The 26,041-nt window shown below is 44.8% G+C and overlaps 1 protein-coding gene across 1 annotated transcript in view; it reads right to left on the bottom strand.

Moving 5' to 3' along the window:
* LOC138676256 (collagen alpha-1(VII) chain-like) overlaps positions 1-26,041 on the bottom strand; it is an 831,262-nt gene that overhangs the window by 146,460 nt on the left and 658,761 nt on the right. The window contains exons 90-92 of the mRNA XM_069765365.1: positions 23,381-23,434; positions 20,383-20,445; positions 974-1,036 (exon numbers count right to left, since the gene is read on the bottom strand). Coding sequence (XP_069621466.1) covers positions 974-1,036; positions 20,383-20,445; positions 23,381-23,434 — 180 coding nt within the window. The remainder of the gene's footprint in view (positions 1-973; positions 1,037-20,382; positions 20,446-23,380; positions 23,435-26,041) is intronic.

The following is a 26,041-nucleotide window of genomic DNA, read 5'->3' as shown; positions in this document are numbered from 1 at the left end:
CTTACAAAAAGCAAATTTTGCTGCATTTTTTGCTGCATTTTTTTCTGCGTATTTAGGGTATGTGCACACGTTGCGAATTCTCTGCGGATCCGCAGTGTTTTTTGAGGTGCAGAAACGCTGCAGATCCGCAATTGATTTACAGTACAATGTAAATCAATGAGAAAAAAAATGCTGTGCACACTTTGCGGAAAATCCGCTGCGGAAACGCTGCGTTTTAAAAGAAGTAGCATGTCACTTCTTTTTGTGAATCTGCAGCGTTTTTTGTACCCATTCCATTATAAAAAACCGCAGGGGTAAAAACCGCAGCAAATCTGCAAGAAAACCACAGCAAAAACGCACAAAAAACGCTGCGGAACCGCACAAAAAACGCGACAAATCCGCAGCTGCGTTTTCAGCCAGGAGAGGCAGAATCCTCACCAGAAATTCCTAAGCCTAATCCGCAATGTGTGCACATAGCCTTACTGCGTTTTTTGCTGTTTTTTTATTGTCTCTTGTGCATGCTTATAAAGTTTAATCTCCCCCTAAAAGAATAAAGCAACTTCCTGAAGTTTTTGCACTAAAAACCTGATATCTGCATTTTTTTGCTTTGTTTTTGCACTTACTCATTGTCTTCTATGGGTGAATAACCTCTGAATGAAGTGGCATGCTGCAATTTTCAAAAACACAGCAGTTTTCCAATTCGGTCAGGAAAAAAACCCAATGTGTGTTCATGAGATTTCTATAATCTGATTGCTTTTACTGGTACTGTAAAACACAGCTTAAAATTTGCATTAAAACACAGACAAAACGCAATATGTGAACATAGCCTAACAGTATGAAAATGTTTCGGAAAGAAACAGGAATAAGATTTGAAAGGTATAAGAGATGTGCACTGTTGTGCCTTTTTTAGTTAACAGCAAATATTGATCTAGCATTCAATGTGTTCAATGTGTTAAAAGTAATGCATATTACTAAATGCAGAAATCATTCTCACCTTATCGCCCTTATCTCCAACACCACCAGGTGGTCCATCAATTCCTTTCTCTCCGGAATCCCCCTACAAGCAAGGAAGAAAAACTTACTACCTCTAAATTCCTTTGGAAGAGGCCTATATTTTAACTGTGAGTTAGTTTTTTTTTCCATATTTTGCCTATCTATAAGACCTCTTTCACACGTCCTGATATTTCTGGTACCGGAAAAACCAGTACCGGACATTTCAGTGTCCATGTGTCCATGTGTGTAATTGTAACACCTCAGGTAATCGGTTGTTACAGTGGTATTGCTTTTCTCACGGAGAGTCGATGCCATGCTTGGAAGCGAGGAACGATCTCTTTAACAGGTAACCAGCACATGCAACACTGTTTTGACTCCAGGCCAGAAGGGGGAGCTTGAGACCCGGATTCAGGGGAACTTCCCTATATATTCTGGCCTGGGGGAGGAGTTGGTTAGTCTGTGAAAGGAGAGTGAAGAGAGAGGAAGCAGATAGAGAGAGTCTGAGAGATGAAAGCTGGGGTCATGCAGACAAGTAGATCTGCAGCTCCTGGATGGAGAGACAAACAGAGCAGTCTGTAGGAGACTGAAAGGGGTAGAGAAGCACACGAGAAGTAAAGAGCTGGAGGGAAGCTGCGACAGAGCTCCTTCCACACTGAAGCGCAAAATTCCAGTAGCCGGAAGACCAAGGTTGTGGGGTAACTCTATGCCCCACGGCAGAAACCGGCGGACAGGAGATTGCAGGTCGCCTGTCCACCATGAACACCCGAAGGCCAGCAGCACATAGGGCCCGGAGTCATCCTGAGAGACCCTTGTGTCCTCTAGTTCTTTCTGGCACTACACCATCTTTATCTACTACACCGGGAGCCCTGGGGACCCAGCTTCATCTAGGGGAAGCCATACCATCCTTGCTGCCATAACATCACCCCAGTGGACCCCTTTAAGCAGCGTCAGTCATCCATGACCTAATACCACAGGTGGCGTCACGAACAAACTTTACTCTGTATTCAACAACCTCTTTAAAGTCCTTCCCTTTAATTTGGATGCCTAGGGCCATGGATCGGGTCACTGCCACTGTGACACATCCCTTTAAGAATGGGCCCAGTTCAGAGTACCCTACGGTCCTAGCGGTCGCTTCATAATACTTGTGGCATACTTGTGGAAACCGTGTGCCACATCAGTACCACACATACCGGCGCCTGGGAAGCCACAGAACTGTTCGCGCTGATCCCTGGCATCGGTTACTGAAGACATCTCTCATCATTCTCCCCTGCTCACGTTGTGATCAGTGCTAGTAGGGGAGAATGTTGAGAATGATAACAGCAAGATCAGGAGGCAGCGGATTGGACTACTACTCCCATCAGCCTACATCTGCTGCCGCTAATAACAGCGAAAGCAGGCAGCGTCTGGTGGGAGATATTTGATCTGCGATGAACTCACTGAGCTGAACTGTGGTGAACTCACTGACTTCTCACGGTGCAGAGGTCAGCCTGGCTGGGAACAAAGGCTCAGTAACCTACGGTAACCTCAATGTCGTCACCGCTAATCACTGATGCTGCACTTGCCTGGATAGTCACATCTTGGCACCGTCCAGGCTGAAAACTATTTATTCCCAGACATGGATTACGGCGTGGGACAGAACGATGGAGAGGTGAGGGATTATGGTTGTTTTTTATTTTTGTTTTATTACAGGAGACGAGGGCGTCAATGGAATGGACGTTAGGTGACTATAAGGCTATGTGCACACGTTCAGGATTTCTTGCAGAAAATTCCTGAGAATTCCGGACATTTTCTGCAAGAAATCCGCAAGAAAACCGCATGCGTTTTTGCCGCGATTTTGCCGCAGTTTTGACGCATTTTTGCCGCGGTTTTGACGCGTTTTTGCCGCGGTTTTTTCCGGACACTTCCCAATGCATTTTGGAGTGGGAAATCCGCAAAAAAACGGAAAATTATAGAACATGCTGCGTTTTTTGCCGCGATGCGTTTTTTTCCGCATGTGCACAAAACATGCGGAATTCATTCTAAATGATGGGATGCTTATTGTATGCGTTTTTTTTTTTGTGGTTTTATAGCGTTTTTATCGGGAAAAAACGCAAAAAAAAGCGAAAAAAACGCAACGTGTGAACACAGCCTAACTGTGCTTATTGCTTTTAAATAAAAATGGAAAAGTGTGTTTTGTTTTTATTTAAAATAAAAGACTTCATACTTGCTGAGTGTTCATTTACATTATAACAATAGGACTAGTAATGGATATGTGTCTTATAGAAGCCTCTCCATAACTAATCTGTGGGCTTGATGTCACCAGACAGTACAAAGGTGACATTTACCCCACAGATATTAATCCTGCTTGCCACCATCATATGGCATGTGGGAAGAGCCAGGCAAAGTGCTAGAATTGGCGCATCTAATGGATGTGCCTTTTCTGGGCGGGCAGCTGAAAGCCGGGGGCAATATCCATGGCCCCTTACCAGCCTGAGAAAACCAGCCCTCAGCTGTCTGCTTTAATAAGGCTGGTTGACAAAAATGGGAGGACCATTTTAAATAATTAAAAAAAACAGCATGGGGTCCCCTCTATTCTTGATAATCATCCTTGCTGAAGCTGACAGCTGAGGATTGTAGCCTGCAGCTGTTAGTTTTGCCTGTCTGGTTATCAAAAATAAAGGGGAATCCATGCCGTTTTTTAAAAGTATCTATTTATGGCGCTGGTGGCATCTGATGAATACTCCTATCAGCCTGTTATCACTGTTATTAGCAGCAGCAGGTGTAGGCTGATGGGAGTAGTAGTTCCATCAGCCACTGTCTGCTCTCGCTGTTATCAGCTGAATATAACTCTCATCTTTCTCGTCTGCTCGCACTGATCACAATGCGAGCAGGCGAGGATGATGATAGTGGTCTTCAGCACTCAGTGCTGGGGAACAGCACTAACATTACCACTGCTTCACAGGCACCAGTATGTGTCACACTGATGACACACAGATGTCATCCCTGAGTCATCAGTGTGCACGTGGGTGAGACATTTTTTCAGTCCGTGCTGCTGTTAAAATTAGACATGTCAGCGTATTTTGCCCATAGGCACACAGTCCGTGGAAACACACTGACATTTGCACAGGCACATTCACTTGAATAGGCCTACATGTGTGTCTTTGGTACATGTCAAAACTGTCACCACACGTACTGGACACACTGACATCTGAAAGAGGCCTGAGGCCGGTTTCACACGTCAGTGCCTCCAGTACGTGTAGTGACAGTTTCCTCACATATCGGAGACACTGACACACGTAGACCCATTCAAATGAATGGGTCTACACAGATGTCAGCATGTTTTGACGGACCGCCAAACGTCCCACACACGTGCACATGGAGAACAGTGTACATTTTCCTCCGTGCGCATGGATGGCCATGGGGGAGGCAGAGCTACTGTAAGCCGCTGTTCCCCTGCGTGTGGTGCTGAATGTGGCTTTCATCCATTGTCCCTGCTCTGCTGGCAGCAGCACGAGGCTGCTTTTTTAAGACTGGGGGGCCATATCCAGCCTGAGAATAGCAGCCCACACCTGTGAGTTTTGCCGGGCTGGTTGTAAAATATGGGGGGACCTCATATCATTTTTTTTTCATTCATTCTCCCCTGCTCACGCTGCTGCCGGCCGAGCAGGGGAGAACGGATAACAGCTGACTTCAGCACCACAAGCAGGGGAACAGCGCAGTGTTTACAGATACCACAAATATCAGAAAGTGTGAAATCGACTTAAGAGAGTACCACAAAACTTTAGTAACCTAATATATAGGCTTCACCTTAAGACTTCAGTGCCAGGTATTAGGAATTAAAATCTATTCAACATGAGAACTTTCAAAGATAAGAGTTCTAAAACACATGTTTTTGCTGAAAACTGTGCCAGCATAGACACCGTTTACAAATGACAGCAAGTAAAAGCTCTTTTGTTTTTGAGGACTGAGCCATTATTTGACAAAACTTTAGCTCACTGTGTCACTGTTACCAATCAAAGTGCCCTTAGCTGCTGTCATTTGCAAACTGTGGCAAACTGCATGTCAACAGGGTTTTCAGGAGCACTGTAGCGGCAACTTGGAGACAATGCAGCTGAAATTTATGAACACCTCCTTTATATAGGTTGTTTAATATTATTTATTGCAGTTTTCACAGATTAATTACATGGAAATTTAACAAACTTGTTTGGAAACCTGATGGACATCCAATGATCCAAGGAGTGAAACTGGATAATCAGTATTTGGGAATTAATTTCTGAGCACAAAATATTGCATTTAAAATTATTTCAGACAGTGTTTTTAGAACAGGGCTGCAAACCATTATACATAAGTGAATTGAAAGTTGAAAAACCTTTTTAATCTTCATGTAAGTTGGACCCAGATGGCATTTAAGGCCATACATTTCGTACATACCAAATTAGCTACTTTCCCTGATTTAATTAAAAAATATGCTGAATAAAATAATTTTTAAACATAAGTTGGAATGCTTTATCTCATATATTTGGTAATATTGATATTAGAAATATGATCGAAATTCAATTCTGTGTTCCACTTAACCCGATCTTTCATTACAAAAATTCTTACAGAATCCTAACATCAACATCTTACAAAGCTTTATAAGCTTTATCTTGACGTTAGGATTCAAAAATAGTTTTTGTAATAAAAGATCGCTTTGTAGTCAACCCTTTGGTAACAATTTATTATTTTTACCCTCTCATCCTACACATACAATTTGTATAGAGCCTGTATTTCAATACTACAGCTTTTATTTGCAAATGTGGTTTTATGCCAAACTAATTTTTAAAAACTTCAAATGCTAGTATCTTCCAACAAACATTTGTATTGTGCCTTTCTCACAATGGACTCAATGTGCATACCTTTTTCTGTAAATCTGTAAGAACTTTTCACTTTCATCTTCCAAAAATTCTCCACTTTGTGAATTTTCTGAAATTGTTGATTAACCCAAACTTGGATGATTTCCAAGAGTCTGATTACACAAATCTTTTTAAATTTAAAACAAACTTTGTGTAATTTTCTTTAGACCTGTGAATTTCTAGTGACTAAAGTGCCTCTCTCCAAATGTTCCAACAGACAGTCAAGATTACTTTCTCTAATGTTAAGCAGATTCAGACAGGCATATTTAACAGTCCCTTATGGATCACAAAGCCCAAACTGACTGCAACCCGAGTCCTGAACGAAACTTGCAACTTCATAAACATATTTTAGGCTCTAATTTTGGGTTGGGTAACTCAGTCAGTCTAGGCATTGTGGTCCCTATATAGAGACCACAAAATACATCCAGGATTTTGCTTATGCAGCGCCCCAGAGTCCTGGCCGTTGCAGTAATGTCGCCCTGCCGCTAAGGGGAGTGATGTTATGTCTGATTGCACTAAATGAGTTCACCTGACCAGGTATCACAGCACACATTATACTTCACACTCCGGCCACTAGGGGGAGCAAAAGGCACTATGTATTAGGCCACTCCTCAAACTGGTAAAACTGGGGGTTGGATAGGAAGTTAGAACAGAATGCAGCCTGGGAGAGATCCAGGGAGGACCTGTCAGGGGTGGGTTCCTGACAGGGGCCTAGCCGAACGAATAGAAAGCAACGGAACTGCACCTGCACTACCTTGCGGCGGTATCCTAAGAAAGGACAAGAAGAGAAGGATATTGTGGAAAGTGAGAAACGAGATCAAGCACAAAGGAGAGCCAGTAGGAGTCGTGCCTCGAGAACGGCAACTTCCTACTGAGGCGCGTAGCTGGTGACCGGAACACCGAGGAAGTAACTGACTCTATGCCTTACTTCAAATACCGCAGGACAGTTAATTATAGGTTGGCTGTCTACCATACATCACCTAAGCAGACATAGGGGGCATGCGTGGAGAGGGGCGTCTCTAGGGTCCCAGAATAGCTCAGAGCCTTCCTGTCAAACGGGTGCGTCCCATCCAAATAACTTGGGGGATGAAGAGAGAGAAAGAGAAAGAACGAGAACAGAAGTTGTGAGGACTATCTCGAATGCTCAGCAGGGAAGAACTATGACACACAGGCGCTAGTGGTAGGCACTGATTTCCACCTGCAAAGGGAACTCTGGATGTGTCTTCGGACCGACCGGTCTCAGACAGCCTTGTTAACAGTGCTCTGGATTGAGGATCCCGAAGTCTTCAGTAAAAGAGACTGCAACCCTGTGTCCTCGTTATTAACTGCGCCTCACACCATCGCCACCTACACTACTGGGAAAACTTGGGGATATACTTCACCTGTGGGAAGGTATACCATCTAGCTGCCATTCCATCACCCCAGCGGACCCCTAAGCAGCGTCGGTCACCCTGACTGAATACCACAGGTGGCGTCACGAACCCTTGACAACTACCATCACCCCTTTTATTGGACGCCCCTTAGCAGGGTCACGGACTGGGTCCAGCCACCGTGACAACCCCAGAACTGAGACAGAGAGGACCGGTACCAAGTAATCTGTGGCCCTGTGTCTGGGGGCGCTCCAACTTGGCATCACAAACAGGATCGTAGTTAAGCCTGAAGAATCAGGTCATTTGTGCTTTAGAACTGTGATTGAAACGTGTTTGAACTGTGATTTATTGCAAAGACTGTGTATTGCTAACTGTCGCAGAGATTCCCGCCAAAACCACCGCCATTGCCACGCCACGAGGAGCACAGGAGAAGAAGGGCGTGGAGTCGTGGGCGTGAACAGACTGAGAAGCGCAAAAAGTAATGGCTGCCCAGTCTAAATATTTCTGTACCTTGAGGACAGAACGAGTCACCCGGAGCCGGAGTGTGGAGTCAAAGCCGGAGACTTCCCCAGCTACCCGGAGGAGCACCGTGGCAGATCCTTCACTGCTGGCACCGATTCCCTGCAGCTTAGGATGGAGGAGCTGATTGACCAACTCCTGCAGCTGCGGGTGGAGAACAAGTCTTCGTCTCCAGGAGCACCTGCGGAAAGTTCATCAGCGTTGGTGCCGCGAATGGAACCCCTGCTGACACCATCACAGAGCTCACCATCGGCAGAGTCAGCAGACCCCGAGGACACTGTGGTGGCAGGTAAGGACGCTGATCCTGCTCCGGTGACTGAGGACCTGTTGGTGGGCCCGGTCGCAGCGCCGTCTCCCTACGGCTCTCACCGCCTTCAGCGCTTTGACCCCTGGGACCAGGTCACAGATATGGGACTGTTCCTTAAGGCCCCGATCGAGCCCACTACCCTGTCGAGTGAAGTCCACGCCGAGTGGACCGTATACCTCTGGGTGAACCCCGGGTCAGATTTCATGGGGTTCCCCAGAGCCGAAAAGCAGGAGGGAGAGAGAGTGGAGGTCCTCAGCTGGGAAATGTATCAGGCCCAACTTGCCCAGGAGTGGGAGGAGAAGGAGGCCGAATACCAGGCCAAGCATCAGGCCTACAACCAGAAAGACTGGGCAGTCAAGGTCAAGGCCCGCAAGGACTGCAGCATGAACCCGGCCCCACGGAAGCAGGGCCAAGTGGTAGCCTTCCGACTCCGTGGAGGCTGGGGCTTCATTAAAGAACCGGAGCTATACGCGGAGGTGTTTGTCAACCGCCGGGATGTGGAGTCGCATCTCCTGGAGGGACACCCCGACCGAGATCTTTACCCGGGAGACATCGTTACGTACACTACGCACTTTGGGGAAAATGGCTGGTTTGCCTTGGATGTACATAAGAGGAAAGCTCCGGTAGCGCATCAGGCCAAGGTGGCACCTCAACCGTCTCCCGTAGCGGCAGCGTCCCCGTGTGGCCAGGCTTCTGCGGTCACGACAACCACCGTCATCATACCGACAGGAACAATTGTCCGGGCCGCCACCTGCACCGTCACCACTACTACCACCATGGTAGCCAGGGAGTCGACTGCCGTGACGACCGGTGCTCCAGCTGCTCCTAAGCAAAGAACTGTGGGTACACAGACCCCTGTGTGGAGTGAGGGAGCCCCTTATGTGGCACCTGGTAGCCGCCAGCATCCAGCTGGCCTACCCCGACCGGTGTTACCCCCTGAGTTACAGCAATAAACCTCGGAGAACCGAAACTGTACATAGTTAACTGTTTCCTGCTCTTTTGCTGCTAAACCCATCCTGGGTTATTTCTTAAAGGGATCCCTTTGTTGACCCGGGATCCCTATTGTTTTGCATTTTTCTTTTTTTGCACAAAGTTATCATTGTTTCAAAAGACTGCCGAATCATGGACAGTGAATGATTCACAAACTGTGTTGTAAATAGTTTGCACCTTCTTAAAGGTGCTCCCTACTGGTTTTACAAGGAAAGAAGACTTTGCGAAGAAATGATTCCTGGTGACGACGTGGAAGTTTCTTGAGTCTTGCAGTTCCTTAGTGACTTGATGATTTTTGCACTACCTCAGAGAAGACTGATTTTCCCCTCTTAAAGGGAATGTTTACTTGTTGTACTTGATAATGTTGCCTAAAGTAGTAAGATAGTGATAATGTGTGCATAGTAGATGCCATGTAGCTAGAGAGCTAGTAAGTGAACCCGTAGGGGTTAGTGAGTCTGAGAACCATAGAGAGATGGTTTGCCGTGGACGTAGAAGAAGGGATGCAGTAGGCCCAGACGAGTAGCTAGGCGGTCCTGCATGTGTGAAGCCGAAGAAGTAAAGAGAAAGTTAGCTTTGTACCATAGTGTTTTGTAGTAAGCCTTTAGTGGGTTCAGCTTATACGCCCTTAAAGGAGAAGTTAAATTATTGTTCAAAAATTTGCACTTAGTAGAATGGGTAATAGGAATTATTTATAGTCAGTAGAATAGAATGTTATTTAAAATATTCAAACATGTTTCTGTTTGTAACGTTCAAATGACCTCACCTCCCATAAAGGGAAGCATTGTTATATTTACTTGTTCATAGCATTTCAAAATTTTGTATGTCTTTTCCCTAACATGTATTGTTGTTCTTCTTTTCCCAGATCGGGAGTACTGGATTTAACCGGGGGGAAGTGCAGCGCCCCAGAGTCCTGGTCGTTGCAGTAATGTCGCTCTGCCGCTAAGGGGAGTGATGTTATGTCTGATTGCACTAAAGAAGTTCACCTGACCAGGTATCACAGCACACATTACTGTTATGACCTGGTGGTCAGGACAATAATGGACCTGGTGGTTAAGAGCACACGGAATGACCTGATAGTTACTGATAATAAAGGACGAGCTCTGGGATGTGGGAACTCTGCTGACCGCAATCCCTAATCCTATCAAACACACTAGAAATAGCCGTGGATTGCGCCTATTGCGCCTAACGCTCCCTATGCAACTCGGCACAGCCTAAGGAACTAGCTAGCCCTGAAGATAGAAAAATAAAGCCTACCTTGCCTCAGAGAAATTCCCCAAAGGAAAAGGCAGCCCCCCACATATAACGACTGTGAGTAAAGATGAAAATACAAACACAGAGATGAAATAGATTTAGCAAAGTGAGGCCCGACTTACTGAACAGACCGAGGACAGGAAAGGTTACTTTGCGGTCAGCACAAAAACCTACAAAAAGACCACGCAGAGGGCGCAAAAAAGACCCTCTGCACCGACTCATGGTGCGGAGGCGCTCCCTCTGCGTCCCAGAGCTTCCAGCAAGCAAGACAACAATAAAAATAGCAAGCTGGAGAGAAAAATAGCAAACCAAAGAAATACAAGCTGGAACTTAACTTCTGCTGGGAAGACAGGTCACAAGAACGATCCAGGAGTGAACTAGACCAATACTGGAACATTGACAGGTGGCATGGAGCAAAGATCTAAGTGGAGTTAAATAGAGCAGCCAGCTAACGAATTAACCTCGTCACCTGTGGAAGGAAACTCAGAAACACCCACCAGAGGAAGTCCATGGACAGAACCAGCCGAAGTACCATTCATGACCACAGGAGGGAGCCCGACAACAGAATTCACAACAGTACCCCCCCCCTTGAGGAGGGGTCACCGAACCCTCACCAGAGCCCCCAGGCCGACCAGGACGAGCCAAATGAAAGGCACGAACCAGATCGACAGCATGAACATCAGAGGCAAAAACCCAGGAATTATCTTCCTGACCATAACCCTTCCACTTGACCAGGTACTGGAGTTTCCGTCTCGAAACACGAGAATCCAAAATCTTCTCCACCACATACTCCAACTCCCCCTCAACCAACACCGGGGCAGGAGGATCAACGGATGAAACCACAGGCACCACGTATCTCCGCAATAACGACCTATAGAACACATTATGGATGGCAAAAGATGCAGGAAGGGCCAAACGAAATGACACAGGATTGATAACCTCAGAAATCTTATACGGACCAATGAAACGAGGCTTAAACTTAGGAGAGGAAACCTTCATAGGAACATAACGAGACGACAACCAAACCAAATCCCCATCACGAAGTCGGGGACCCACACAGCGCCGGCAATTAGCGAAACGTTGAGCCTTCTCCTGGGACAATGTCAAATTGTCCACCACATGAGTCCAAATCTGCTGCAACCTATCCACCACAGTATCTACACCAGGACAGTCCAAAGACTCAACCTGCCCTGAAGAGAAACGAGGATGGAAACCAGAATTGCAGAAAAACGGCGAAACCAAAGTAGCCGAGCTGGCCCGATTATTAAGGGCGAACTCAGCCAACGGCAAAAAGGACACCCAATCATCCTGATCAGCAGAAACAAAGCATCTCCGATATGTTTCCAAAGTTTGATTAGTTCGTTCGGTTTGGCCATTTGTCTGAGGATGGAAAGCCGAGGAAAAAGACAAATCAATGCCCATCCTTGCACAAAAGGATCGCCAAAACCACGAAACAAACTGGGAACCTCTGTCAGAAACGATGTTCTCCGGGATACCATGTAAACGAACCACATGCTGGAAAAATAATGGCACCAAATCAGAGGAGGAAGGCAATTTAGACAAAGGTACCAAATGGACCATCTTACAAAAGCGATCACAAACCACCCAAATGACCGACATCTTTTGAGAGACGGGGAGATCCGAAATAAAATCCATAGAAATATGCATCCAGGGCATCTTCGGGACCGGCAAGGGCAAAAGCAACCCACTGGCACGAGAACAGCAGGGCTTAGCCCGAGCACAAGTCCCACAGGACTGCACAAAAGAACGCACATCCCGTGACAAAGACGGCCACCAAAAGGATCTAGCCACCAAATCTCTGGTACCAAAGATTCCAGGATGCCCAGCCAACACTGAACAATGAATCTCAGAGATAACTCTACTAGTCCATCTATCAGGGACAAACAGTTTCTCCGCTGGGCAACGGTCAGGTCTATCAGCCTGAAATTTTTGCAGCACCCGCCGCAAATCAGGGGAGATGGCAGACAAAATTACCCCCTCTTTGAGAATACCCGCCGGCTCAGGAACACCCGGAGAGTCAGGCACAAAACTCCTTGACAGGGCATCAGCCTTCACATTCTTAGAGCCCGGAAGGTACGAAACCACAAAATCAAAACGGGAGAAAAATAACGACCATCGAGCCTGTCTCGGATTCAACCGTTTGACAGACTCAAGATAAGTCAAATTCTTGTGATCTGTCAAGACCACCACGCGATGCTTGGCTCCTTCAAGCCAATGACGCCACTCCTCGAATGCCTACTTCATGGCCAACAACTCACGATTACCAACATCATAATTACGCTCAGCAGGCGAAATCTTTCTAGAAAAGAAAGCACATGGCTTCATCACCGAGCCATCAGAACTTCTTTGCGACAAAACAGCCCCTGCTCCAATCTCAGAAGCATCAACCTCAACCTGAAACGGGAGCGAAACCTCTGGCTGGCACAACACAGGGGCAGAAGAAAAACGATGCTTCAACTCCTGAAAAGCCTCTACAGCTGCAGAAGACCAATTGACCACATCAGCACCCTTCTTGGTCAAATCAGTCAACGGTTTAGCAACAGTAGAAAAATTAGCGATGAAGCGCCGATAAAAATTAGCAAAGCCCAGGAACTTTTGCAGGCTCTTCACAGATGTCGGCTGAGTCCAATCGTAAATGGCCTGGACTTTAACAGGGTCCATCTCGATAGTAGAAGGGGAAAAAATGAACCCCAAAAATGAAACCTTCTGAACTCCAAAGAGACACTTTGACCCCTTCACAAACAAGGAATTTGCACGAAGGACCTGGAACACCATTCTGACGTGCTTCACATGAGACTCCCAATCATCCGAAAAGACCAAAATATCATCCAAATACACAATCAGGAATTTATCCAGGTACTCTCGGAAGATGTCATGCATAAAGGACTGAAATACTGATGGAGCATTGGAAAGCCCGAATGGCATAACCAGGTACTCAAAATGGCCCTCGGGCGTATTAAATGCTGTTTTCCATTCATCGCCTTGTTTAATACGCACAAGATTATACGCCCCTCGAAGATCTATCTTGGTGAACCAACTAGCCCCTTTAATACGAGCAAACAAATCAGACAGCAACGGCAAAGGATAGTGAAATTTGACTGTAATTTTATTAAGAAGGCGGTAATCAATACAAGGTCTCAAAGAACCATCCTTCTTGGCCACAAAAAAGAACCCTGCTCCTAACGGTGATGACGACAGGCGAATATGGCCTTTCTCCAAGGATTCCTTTATATAACTCCGCAAGGCGTGTTCTGGTACAGATAAATTGAACAATCGGCCCTTAGGAAACTTACTACCATGAATCAAATTAATTGCACAATCGCAATCCCTATGAGGAGGTAGGGCACTGGCTTTGGGCTCATCAAATACATCCCGATAATCCGACAAAAACTCTGGAACTTCAGAAGGAGTGGAAGACGAAATAGACAAAAATGGAACATCACCATGTACCCCCTGGCAACCCCAGCTGGACACAGACATAGATTTCCAGTCCAATACTGGATTATGAACCTGTAGCCATGGCAACCCCAAAACGACCACATCATGCAGATTATGCAACACCAGAAAGCGGATATCCTCCTGATGTGCAGGAGCCATGCACATGGTCAATTGGGTCCAGTACTGAGGCTTATTCTTGGCCAAAGGCGTAGCATCAATTCCTCTCAATGGAACAGGATACTGCAAGGGCTCCAAGAAAAAACCACAGCGCCTAGCATACTCCAAGTCCATCAAATTCAGGGCAGCGCCTGAATCCACAAATGCCATAACAGAATAGGATGACAAAGAGCAAATCAGAGTAACGGACAATAGAAATTTAGACTGTACCGTACCAATGGTGGCAGACCTAGCGAACCGCTTAGTGCGCTTAGGACAATCGGAGATAGCATGAGTGGAATCACCACAGTAAAAACATAGCCCATTCCGACGTCTGTGTTCTTGCCGTTCAGCTCTGGTCAAAGTCCAATCACATTGCATAGGCTCAGGCCCATGCTCAGATAGTACCGCCAAATGGTGCACAGCTTTACGCTCACGCAAGCGTCGATCGATCTGAATGGCCAAGGACATAGACTCATTCAGACCAGCAGGCATGGGAAATCCCACCATGACATCCTTAAGGGCTTCAGAGAGACCCTTTCTGAAGATTGCTGCCAGGGCACATTCATTCCACTGAGTGAGCACAAACCACTTTCTAAACTTCTGACAATATATCTCCGCTTCATCCTGACCCTGACACAGAGCCAGCAAGATTTTCTCTGCCTGATCTACTGAAAAACGCATCAACATCACGCAATACCGGATCTCCTGGCGCAAAGGAAAATAACCAGTCTTGAGGGTCACCACGTAACAAAGAAATAATGATCTTTACTTGTTGAACAGGGTCACCTGAGGAGCGAGGTTTCATGGCAAGAAACAATTTACAATTATTTTTGAAATTCAAGAACTTAGATCTATCACCAAAAAACAAATCAGGAATTGGAATCCTAGGCTCTGACATCGGATTCTGAACCACAAAATCTTGAATGTTTTGTACCCTTGTAGTGAGATTATCCATCCAAGAGGACAGACCTTGAATGTCCATGTTTACACCTGTGTCCTGAACCACCCAGAGGTAAAGGGGAAAAGAGAGACAAAACACACTGCAAAGAAAAAAAATGGTCTCAGAACTTCTCTTATCCCTCTATTGAGATGCATTAGTACTTTGGGCCACCTGTACTGTTATGACCTGGTGGTCAGGACAATAATGGACCTGGTGGCACACGGAATGACCTGATAGTTACTGATAATAAAGAACTAGCTCTGGGACGTGGGAACTCTGCTGACCGCAATCCCTAATCCTATCAAACACACTAGAAATAGCCGTGGATTGCGCCTAACGCTCCCTATGCAACTCGGCACAGCCTAAGGAACTAGCTAGCCCTGAAGATAGAAAAATAAAGCCTACATTGCCTCAGAGAAATTCCCCAAAGGAAAAGGCAGCCCCCCACATATAACGACTGTGAGTAAAGATGAAAATACAAACACAGAGATGAAATAGATTTAGCAAAGTGAGGCCTGACTTACTGAACGGACCGAGGACAGGAAAGGTTACTTTGCGGTCAGCACAAAAACCTACAAAAAGACCACGCAGAGGGCGCAAAAAAGACCCTCCGCACCGACTCACGGTGCGGAGGCGCTCCCTCTGCGTCCCAGAGCTTCCAGCAAGCAAGACAACAATAAAAATAGCAAGCTGGACAGAAAAATAGTAAACCAAAGAAATACAAGCTGGAACTTAGCTTCTGCTTGGAAGACAGGTCACAAGAACGATCCAGGAGTGAACTAGACCAATACTGGAACATTGACAGGTGGCATGGAGCAAAGATCTAAGTGGAGTTAAATAGAGCAGCCAGCTAACGAATTAACCTCGTCACCTGTGGAAGGAAACTCAGAAACACCCACCAGAGGAAGTCCATGGACAGAACCAGCCGAAGTACCATTCATGACCACAGGAGGGAGCCCGACAACAGAATTCACAACACATTACACTTCACACTCCGGCCACTAGGGGGAGCAAAAGGCACTATGTATTAGGCCACTCCTCACACTGGTAAAACTGGGGGTTGGATAGGAAGTTAGAACAGAATGCAGCCTGGGAGAGATCCAGGGAGGACCTGTCAGGGGTGGGTTCCTGACAGGGGCCTAGCAGAACGAATAGAAAGCAACGGAACCGCACCTGCACTACCTTGCGGCGGTATCCTAAGAAAGGACAAGAAGAGAAGGATATTGTGGAAAGTGAGAAACAAGATCAAGCACAAAGGAGAGCCAGTAGGAGTCGTGCCTCGAGAACGGCAACTTCCTACTGAGGCGCGTAGCCGGTAACCGGAACACCGAGGAAGTAACTGACTCTATGCCTTACTTCGAATACCTCAGGACAGTTAATTATAGGTTGGCTGTCTACCATACATCACCTAAGCAGACATAGGGGGCAAGCGTGGAGAGGGGCATCTCTAGGGTCCCAGAATAGCTCCGAGCCTTACCGTCAAACGGGTGCGTCCTATCCAGATAACTTGGGGGACGAAGAGAGAGAGAAAGAGAAAGAACAAGAACAGAAGTTGTGAGGACTATCCCAAATGCTCAACAGGGAAGAACTATGACACACAGGCGCTAGTGGTAGGCACTAATTTCCACCTGCAAAGGGAACTCTGGATGTGCCTTCGGAGCGGCCGGTCTCAGACAGCCTTGTTAACAGTGCTCTGGATTGAGGATCCCGAATTCTTCAGTAAAAGGTAAAGAGACTGCAACCCTGTGTCCTCGTCATTACCTGCGCCTCACACCATTGCCACCTACACTACTGGGAAGCCCTGGGGACATACTTGACCTGTGGGAAGGTACACCATCTAGCTGCCATTCCATCACCCCAGCGGACCCCTAAGCAGCGTCGGTCACCCTGACTGAATACCACAGGTGGCATCACGAACTCTTGACAACTACCATCACCCCTTTTATTGGACGCCCCTTAGCAGGGTCACGGACCGGGTACAGCCACCATGATAACCCCAGAACTGAGAAAGAGAGGACCGGTACCAAAAAATCTGTGGCCCTGTGTCTGGGGGTGCTCCACTTATTTTTGTTACTGCTTGCTGTCGATATCTGCTTGCTCAGACTGGTCACAGACCGCTCTTATTGATGATTCTGCTCCTTCTGGCGACGTCACTTTAACAGAGCAGCTGCTTCTCTTCTACTCTGCTTTGCTGATGTCATGCTGATTGATAACAGTCTCAATGCTGCCTTACTGTCATGAATGTGTCACATCCTCCTGGGAGACCTGAGATTAGAAGATCACTACATATTGTGAATCGCAGATCTTCCATTTACGCTGGAGTCACACTAGAGAGGAATACGGATGAGTGCTATGCGAGAAAAAAATTGCATAGCACTCAGACCAATGTTAATCTATTGGGCAGCTCCCATCACCGTTTTTTTTCTCGGCTGTATTATACGTGTGAGTGAAATCTCAGCATGCTGCGATTTGCATCGTATATCGGCCGAGGCTCGCCAATGCAAGCCTATGGGTGCGAGGAAAACTTGCACACCACGCGGACCATCAGTGTGACTTGCATGAAATACGCACCGGTGTCCTTTGAAAAGCCATCAATTCATGTGCGGTGTACAGTAAAATCACACTGACAGCTTACAGTAGAATAGATAGAATAGATATATACTCATAGTACAGGTGTGTGTGTGTATATATATATATATATATGTCAGTGAGACACACATATATATACATCTTTATATTTCATACAGAGCTAGATATCAGAATAGCCGATAATTCATTTGTTCTGTAAAATCATTCCAGAAGCTGACAAGATAGGAGACATGGTTTACATACAGTAAACCATTGCAGAACTGTTAGATTTATATATGTCAGTGTCTAATACTGTTAGTAGTATGTGTGTGTAAAATTTGGGACCTGTATGTATTTAACAAAATAATTTTTTCACTGAAAAAACTGGCGTGAGGTCCCCCGCACAATTTTCTGCACCAGAGAGGGAAAGCCAGTGATTGAGGACAGATATTAATAGCTTAGCGAGGGACCATGGTTATTTGCTGCCCCTGGCTAAAAACAACTGCCCCCAGCCACCCCACAAAAGGTGCATCTGTAAGATGCACCAATTCCAGCACTTAGCCTCTCTCTTCTCACTGCCCTGTAGGGATGGAATATGGGGTAATAAGAGGTTAATGTCACTTTTGTATTGTAAGGTGACATTAAGCCTGGCTTAGTATTGGAGAGGTGTCAATAACACACCTCTCAATTACTAATCTTAAAGTTTGTAAAGGGTTAAATAAACACAAACACATGCACAATAAAGTATTTTAATGAAATGAAAGAACACACAGTTTTGCCAACTTTATTCTTCTGCCAATCCAAACAATGCTCTTGATCTCCTGTAATAAATAAAAAATAAAAAAAAACAACAATATACCCATACCTCTCCGGGGTACATTCAGTCCCACGGTGTAATCCATATCTGGTGTATATATAGTTTACAACTGGGAACAGTGCTAATGCTACCGCCCCGGCTGTAAACCACTGAGGAATGATTGAGAAGCTGCCAGCATCAGCATCAGTGACGTCAGCACAGCCTCCCAGCCTGACCAGAGGTGAACTCTTGAGCGTGGGAAAGTGACAGTTCATTTTCCCATGCTGCCGAGTTCATCGCAGCGTGGGAAAATCTGAGGCAGTTCTGGAGCTGCTTTGCTGCATCTGGCACAGGGTGTCTAGAATCTGTGCAGGGTACAATGAAATCTCAAGACTATCAAGGAATTCTAGAGAGAAATGTGCTGCCCAGTGTCATAAAGCTTGGTCTCAGTTGCAGGTCATGGGTCTTGCAACAGGATAATGACCCAAAACACACAGCTAAAAACACCCAAGAATGGCTAAGAGGAAAACATTGGACTATTCTGAAGTGGCCTTCTATGAGCCCTGACCTAAATCCTATTGAGCATCTTTAGAAAGAGCTGAAACATGCTGTTAGGGCTGGCGGAATGCACCGAGTAAATATGGAGATAATATTGGTGCATTTGCAGCCCGAGGTCCACCATGCAGGAGTGGAACCTGCTGCTAGTAAATGGCGGCACTATATATGGCGGTATTACGCCTGAACAGACACTGGTTCCGTCACCCGGTCTGTATAGGAGCGAACTCTGTTGCTTCACAGAGTCGCCTGGATAAAAGATAACGCTGTGCCCTGTTAACCTCACAGAGGATCACAGCTCTCTAACGGAGCAGGTAGCATATAGTGGTCACACAGTCAGCAACAGCAATCAAACAACTCCTCTCCGGAGGTGCCAGAATTCTAGTGGCTATACGCCAGCCCTGAATTCATACACACAAACTCCACTCTGGAGGTGCCGGAATTCTAGAGGCTATACGCCAGCCCTGAATTCATACACACAAACTCCTCTCCAGAGGTGCCAGAATTCTAGTGGCTATACAGCTGACCCTGAGCACATGCTGACAGCAACCACAAAGTAGCTAAGCTCATACACACATGAACTTAAATTGATACTAGCGCATTGCCATGCGGCCATGCAAACCTTTTATATAGGAAGCTCTCAGGACCTTCCTAGTGGTCCAATAGGAACTGCTTCAGGACCTGAGCATGTGACCCCCGACCTCCAAGGTCGTCCCTTGGGCATGCCCAGTAGAGGAAAAGCAGGACATAGTCCCAGGAGCATCTGCTTGCTGCAGAACAGTGCTGGTTACAATGGCTGAGTCTGGAAGATTAGCAGTAACCAAGCGCACAGTATCTGCCTGAGCCAGACGCTGGGACTGATGTCTCCGCTGAGCAGGCTCCACTGCGGCCGGAGAAGAATTGGAGACTGCAGCGGAGGTGGTTCGAGATTCCCCTGTGCAGCGGCGGGAACTCGACACCTAACACTTGCCATCTGGAAAAGGCAACCTTCAAACACGAGACAACTGGAGCAGTTTGCTCTTGAGGAGTGGGCCAAAATACCTGTCGAGAGGTGCAGAAGTCTCATTGACAGTTACAGGAATGGTTTGATTGCAGTGATTGCCTTAAAAGGTTGTGCAACAAAATATTAAGTTAAGGGTACCATCATTTCTGTCCAGGCCTATTTCATGAGGTTTTTTTTTATTCTGTGGAAGCATGGTTGAAAAGCAATGTATGTCTTTCATTTGTTCATTTTCATAGATTTTTAATTTATTATTACTTTTGTCAGATTCAAGTTAATTCTGTGACCATTGTGGGTTTTTCTGTCATTAAACAAGGGGTGCCAACAATTTTGACCACGTGTGTACCTACCTGTTAGTTCTTAAGACCATAGTAAAAAAATAAAAAAACGTCCTAGAAAACCCCTTTAGGACCTTCAAAGGTCTCTAAATTCCCAAGTAAACTAGCCCATTCTCCAATAATCTTAAACTGGGCTGCAAAGATTTTCCTTTACTGACAATGAGCAATGTAAAGAGTAGAGACTGACGTTCATGTTATGGTCTGTTTGTTAAATTCTATTTTATTATAGTTTTTTTAAAACTTGCTACATTTATACTATTAACAAACAAAATTAAAGGATTACAAACCTTTGGCCCTGAAGGACCCGGAGAGCCTGTTAAACCAGGGTTTCCTTGTATTCCAGTTTCACCCTGGTATATAAATATTCTTTTGTCAGAATAAAGGGAATATAGACAAACTGGTATTTTTTTATAGCATAGTTGCAGAAAAAAATCTAAATAATTATACAGCATCATAATTATTTGTATAGCAGAACTGACAATTAACTTTAAAATAAAAGCTCTTTAGGTCATGAAATAAAATTAATTTTACTTGAAAAGTCAAATGCAAATGATTGCCTGAATTATAGAAATAAAAAAAATTAAAAATGACGTTTATAGGCAAAAAAAACTAACTTTGAAACGTATCTTGGAAGTGCTGGTGTGTGACTTTAATTGGTACCGTTACAGTCACGCACCAGTAATTCTCATTTACTGCTTAAGCCTTTTCTTAAACATTCCCTCATTTCTTCATGTATGCAGACATAAATCTGAAGTTTGGTTCATTTTTTTCTTGACCTCCGCCTGGTTTCAGAAAGCTTGTCAGAATGTTCTTGCTAAGCCCATTACACTTTCTTTTTTTGGAAATTTACTTTTAAATCTTGTAGACATAAGGGTATCATCAGGGTATGACATAAAATCGAATTTAACATTCGCTAAAAGTTTTGCCGTGTAAGCTGAACCATCATTCAATTGCTCCATGCCCAAACTAGCACATGTAAAATAAGTATTGTGCAGAAGTTTTAGGCAGGTGTGTAAAACTGCTGCACAGTAACAATGTCTTCAAGAATAGAAGAGTTAATAGTTTATTTTTATTAATTAAAATGTAAAGTGAAAAGTGAAATCTATCAATATTTGATGCGATCACCATTAGCCTTCAAAACAGCATCAATTCAACTTGGTTCATCTGCACAAAACCAGTGATTTTGTGGGATTATAATCAGGTGTATGTGTAACCAACTATACCAAACAGGTGATAATAATTATCATTTTCATATGGAGGTTGAAATAGTCAATAAATGAAACAGGTTCAGCTGTGTAAGAAGGTGGGGAACAGTCAAACTCTGCTACAAAGGTGAAGAATACAGCTTCATATCATTGGTCATACACCTTTGGCAAGACTGAGCACAGCAACAAAACAAAAGGTAGTTATACTGCATCAGCAATGTCTTTCTCAAGAAAAGATTGAAAAGCAGAATGGGCTTTCAAGATGTGATGTACATTTTGAAGAAACACCAAGAACTGAGAAACATTGAGAACCACAGATGTAGTGGTTGGCTAAGTGGTGCAGCAAATGAAAATCATATGGTTGTCACCGAAATCTGGAGACACTCAGCAGTGACATCAGCTCAGAATTGGCAGCAACCAGCAGGACCGAGCAACACCAATCAACTGTTCTAAAATGTATGGTCTTATTAGAAGAATTGCAGCCCAAAAGCCATACCTTCAACATGAAAACAAGTCCAAGCAACTGAACTATTTGCAATAACATAGGAACTGGGGTGCAGAAAAATAGCAGCAGGTGCTCTGGACTGATGAGTCAAAATTTGAATTGGTGTCCACAAGTCTGAGAAAATCAAGCAAATACTTGTCCATCATGTAATAATACTATCATCAAAGTATTGGATTGGCTCCAATTTTTTTTTCTGTAGCAGAACAACAACCCCAAACATACAGCCAATCTCATTTAAAGGAATCAGGAAGCAGGAAACACCCCAATATGAGCATGTAGCTCTTGCAAAGACTAGTCCAGGGATACCTTTAAAATGATTGTTCATTTCTCAATTACAGAGAAATCAGCTGTGAATTAATTTGCATTTCAGTCTGAAGAGCTATTGTAGATCTGAAGCATGTGTCCACTCTATTCCTTACCAGTGGTGCCTCATCCTATCAACATTGATTCTGTCTAGGAATACATAAAGGCAGACAAATTTATGCAAGTCTACATCTACAGAACATCTGTGGTGAGTTCTTCACAATGGTCGGAACAAACTCTCTGCTGACTTCCTTCAAAAACTATGTGCAAGTGTGCCTGGCAAAGGTGGTTCACAGCAAATATTGATTTGATTTAGATGTATCTTTTGTTCATTCATTTTGCATTTTGTTACTTGATAAAAATAAATTATTAATACTTCTATTTGTTAAAGTATTTTTAGTTTGCAGCATTTCTCCGACACCTGCCTAAAACCTTTTTGCTGTACTGTAAGTAAAAAAATCATGAATAATATTTATATTATAAAAATCATTGCATAACGCTATGATATTCCATTATTTTATGATCAGTGAGTGTCAGACCTCTAGAACTTCCAGTGTTTCTGAGAATGAAAGAGATGCTAAACTGATATATTGCTGCATCTGCTTTTAATGGGATTGTTCAGCCATAGGGTACAAGTCTGCCTTCACCCGTGTAGGTTTTCTCTGCAAAGTAATGTTCCCTGCCCCCCGCATGTGGGGAAACTGCAGCTGGACCCATTTATTAGTAAGTTCACCGCTTTGCAGAGGGAAAACAGCACAGAGGACATAGGCCTCTGCTACCACAGTATTCCCCTTCATTCTCAGTACCAGTTGGGTTTCCAGGGCATATTCTAGCACTTTATAAATTGTATGTTTCACAAAAAAGTTAACAGACTTCAAATTGTGTCCATTCTCATAATTACATGCTTTGTGCATGTAATACATTATCATAATTCATTATTAAATTCATCAGAGATGGAGATAAGCTGCATATAGTTGAATAGTTTGTAAGTTTTGACCTTTTCAATGCTCATCAAAACTGGAGTTTATATATTTTAGCTGTTCAAGAACATTAGATGATGCTTCTACTGCATACAATTCATTCATAAAAGATTTAACTTGACAACTTACAGTTACATTTTATTTACCACCGTGTTGTAAAATATGGTACTTTTGACATGGATTCTGTGCAAAAAAAAATGCTTTAATCCTCTGTTATAGGTATGTTCACGCTGTACATAAGAAATCTACACCAGTAGACAACCTGTTTGTCTAGCATACATGGCATACTTACTTTAACACCCATTATTCCAGGTTGTCCTTTTTTGCCAGGATACCCCAACATTCCCTAAAAAAAATAACTTATATAGATAAGATTGTACACAAACACCTTCACTTAGTTATTAATTTTTAACATGAATTTCCACCATTGAACATAATTAATTTTTTAATCAAAATCACATAATATATTGTTCAAAAGCAAAGCTACAAATCTTCAACATAGCACCTAACAAAATTCCGTCCAATTGAACTTACCTCCATGGGGAGCTTTGAAGCTTACTACATACTATCTATAAATTAACCATTATCTATAATTTGTATAAGGAGCAGTAGAGTAGCTACCAGGGGAGAGGGGGGCAGAAGGTGTTGTCGCCCGTAGACCCACACTCAGAGGGGCCACTAGAGCTTCTGCCACTCTAAACAGGCATGCGCAGAGCGTAGTTAAACTCTGTGGTGGAGCAGGGCGACATGGTCTCCCTGCATTATCTATCGCGCTATGTTCTGTAGACTGCAAGTTGATCTATCAGGTCATTTTTGTGTAGTATACTAATAGCATCCTAAAATAGGGCTTGGGCAGTCCATTCTGGGAATGTAATGTTTCTTATTATATCAGACTAATTGGATGCAGTCAGATTACTAAATTACTCACCCAAAGATTGCATCACTGGCTGTCTACTCTCCTGACATGAGCGTGGCACCATGAATTTCTATGCAACTGTCACTCCCAGGTCATTAAAGCAGACAGCCAGTCAGAGGATTGCGATGTGATCCTCGGGCAAAAATCAGTCGGACTGAATCGGTGATACAGTGCAGGGGGGGGGGGATTGTGGGCTGGGGAAGGTGTGTGTCAAGATCCAGGCCTGGTTTTTGTCTTATCTCTCCTTTCACGGTCTGATAATGTCAGGGGTTAATTTTCCCTGCCTCGTTCCTGTGTCCGGGCTGCCATATCTCTGTGCTGCTACCTGTGTGCAGTGCCAGTTATATTTCGTACCTTCGGCGTGTTTAGCTGGCTCTTGTGAGTTTCCTGATCTATCCTGCAGCGTTCATCTGACCCTACCCATGTCTGTTGACATTCCTCCTACCCGACCCTGCTCTTTATCTGTCTGTGTGTTTGGATTCCTCGATATTTGTCCTTAGCTCATCCCTGACCTGATCCTGCCTCGACCATCTATTAGTTCAGCTATTGACCGGCACTGACTTTTTGCTCTCTTCTGACTCTGTCTTGGATTTCTCCTTTGTACTGCTTTACTTTCTGGTATTGACTCAGCTCTCTGACTACTACTTTGCCACCTAGTGGTTGCTTCGCTGTATTACTGCTGGTCACCTTCATTGCAGGATATTCTGCTCATCCTCCACTCTGCTGCTATCTAGTGAAGTTTGTGTTACTCTGCAGTAACCCTCAGTAATTCAGCGTGATAGGGTGCATATTTATTTGCAATTTACATATGCTTGACTTGCCAATGTGAGACAATACATTTGTTCAGGGCTTACAGGAATATAACTGGGCCTCGTAGATAAATAAAAGTTACATATCCTTAAAGGGCTGCCCAAGCACAATTTCACGATACTATTAGTATATTACACAAAAATGACCTGACAGATTCTCTTTAAGCCTGCAGTCCTGCAGAAAAACAGGGAGACCCATGGATGAGGCAGAGAGTGGGTCGGCATGATGACATCATCATGCCAAGACTGTGCATACCCCGATGCAATGACATCATCTCGTTGGTCCATCTGTACCTTGGTCCTGTCTGCTGGCCGACTCCTCAGGATCCATGGTTAAGTGAGTATAAGATGTTTCTTTTTATTTTATTCTAAAAATGCTCATAGGAGGACTACTGATGGTCATCCATTCAGTGTGGGGTGACTACTGGACTATTGGGGGTCATCTATACAGTGTAGTGGGACTACGGGACTACTAGAGCCCATCCATACAGTATGGGAGGACTAGTGAGGGCCATCCATGCAATGTGGGGGAGACTACTGAGAGCCATCCATACAGTATGGGGGGACTACTGGACTATTGCGGGCTATCCATTCAGTGTGGGGAGACTACTGTAGGCCATCCATACAGTATAGGGGTATAGTATAGTATAGTATACCATCCATATAGTATAAGGGTGAATACTGGACTACTGAGGGTCATATACGCTCCGTGTGGGGGGATTACTGGGGGCCATCTGTACAGTGTGGGGGGATTAATGGACTACTCTGGGCCATCCATACAGTGTGGGAGGAATACTGGAGTTTTGAGGGCATCATACAGTGTGGAAGGACTACTAGGTTCCATCATACAGTGTGGGAGAATAATGGGAGCCATCATACAGTCTGTAGGGACTACTTGGGTCTATCCCATACAGTGTGGGGGTATACTGGGTGCCATCATACAGTGTGGGAGAATAATGGGGGCCATCATACAATGTGTAGGGACTACTTGGGTTCATAGATACTATGTGGGGGGTATACTAGGTGCCATCATACAGTGAGGGAGAATACTGGGGGCCACCATACAGTCTGTAAGGACTACCTGGGTAAATTCATGCAGTGTGGGGGGTATACTGGATGCCATCATACAGTGCGGGGGTATACTGAGTGCCATCATAAAGTGTGGGGTATACTGGGTGACATGATGCAGTGTGGGAGAATAATGGGGGCCATCGTACAAGGTGCAGGG

Source organism: Ranitomeya imitator, chromosome 4 (assembly GCF_032444005.1).
Source record: "Ranitomeya imitator isolate aRanImi1 chromosome 4, aRanImi1.pri, whole genome shotgun sequence".
Classification (NCBI taxonomy): domain Eukaryota; kingdom Metazoa; phylum Chordata; class Amphibia; order Anura; family Dendrobatidae; genus Ranitomeya; species Ranitomeya imitator.
This window is presented reverse-complemented; position numbering and strand designations above follow the sequence as displayed.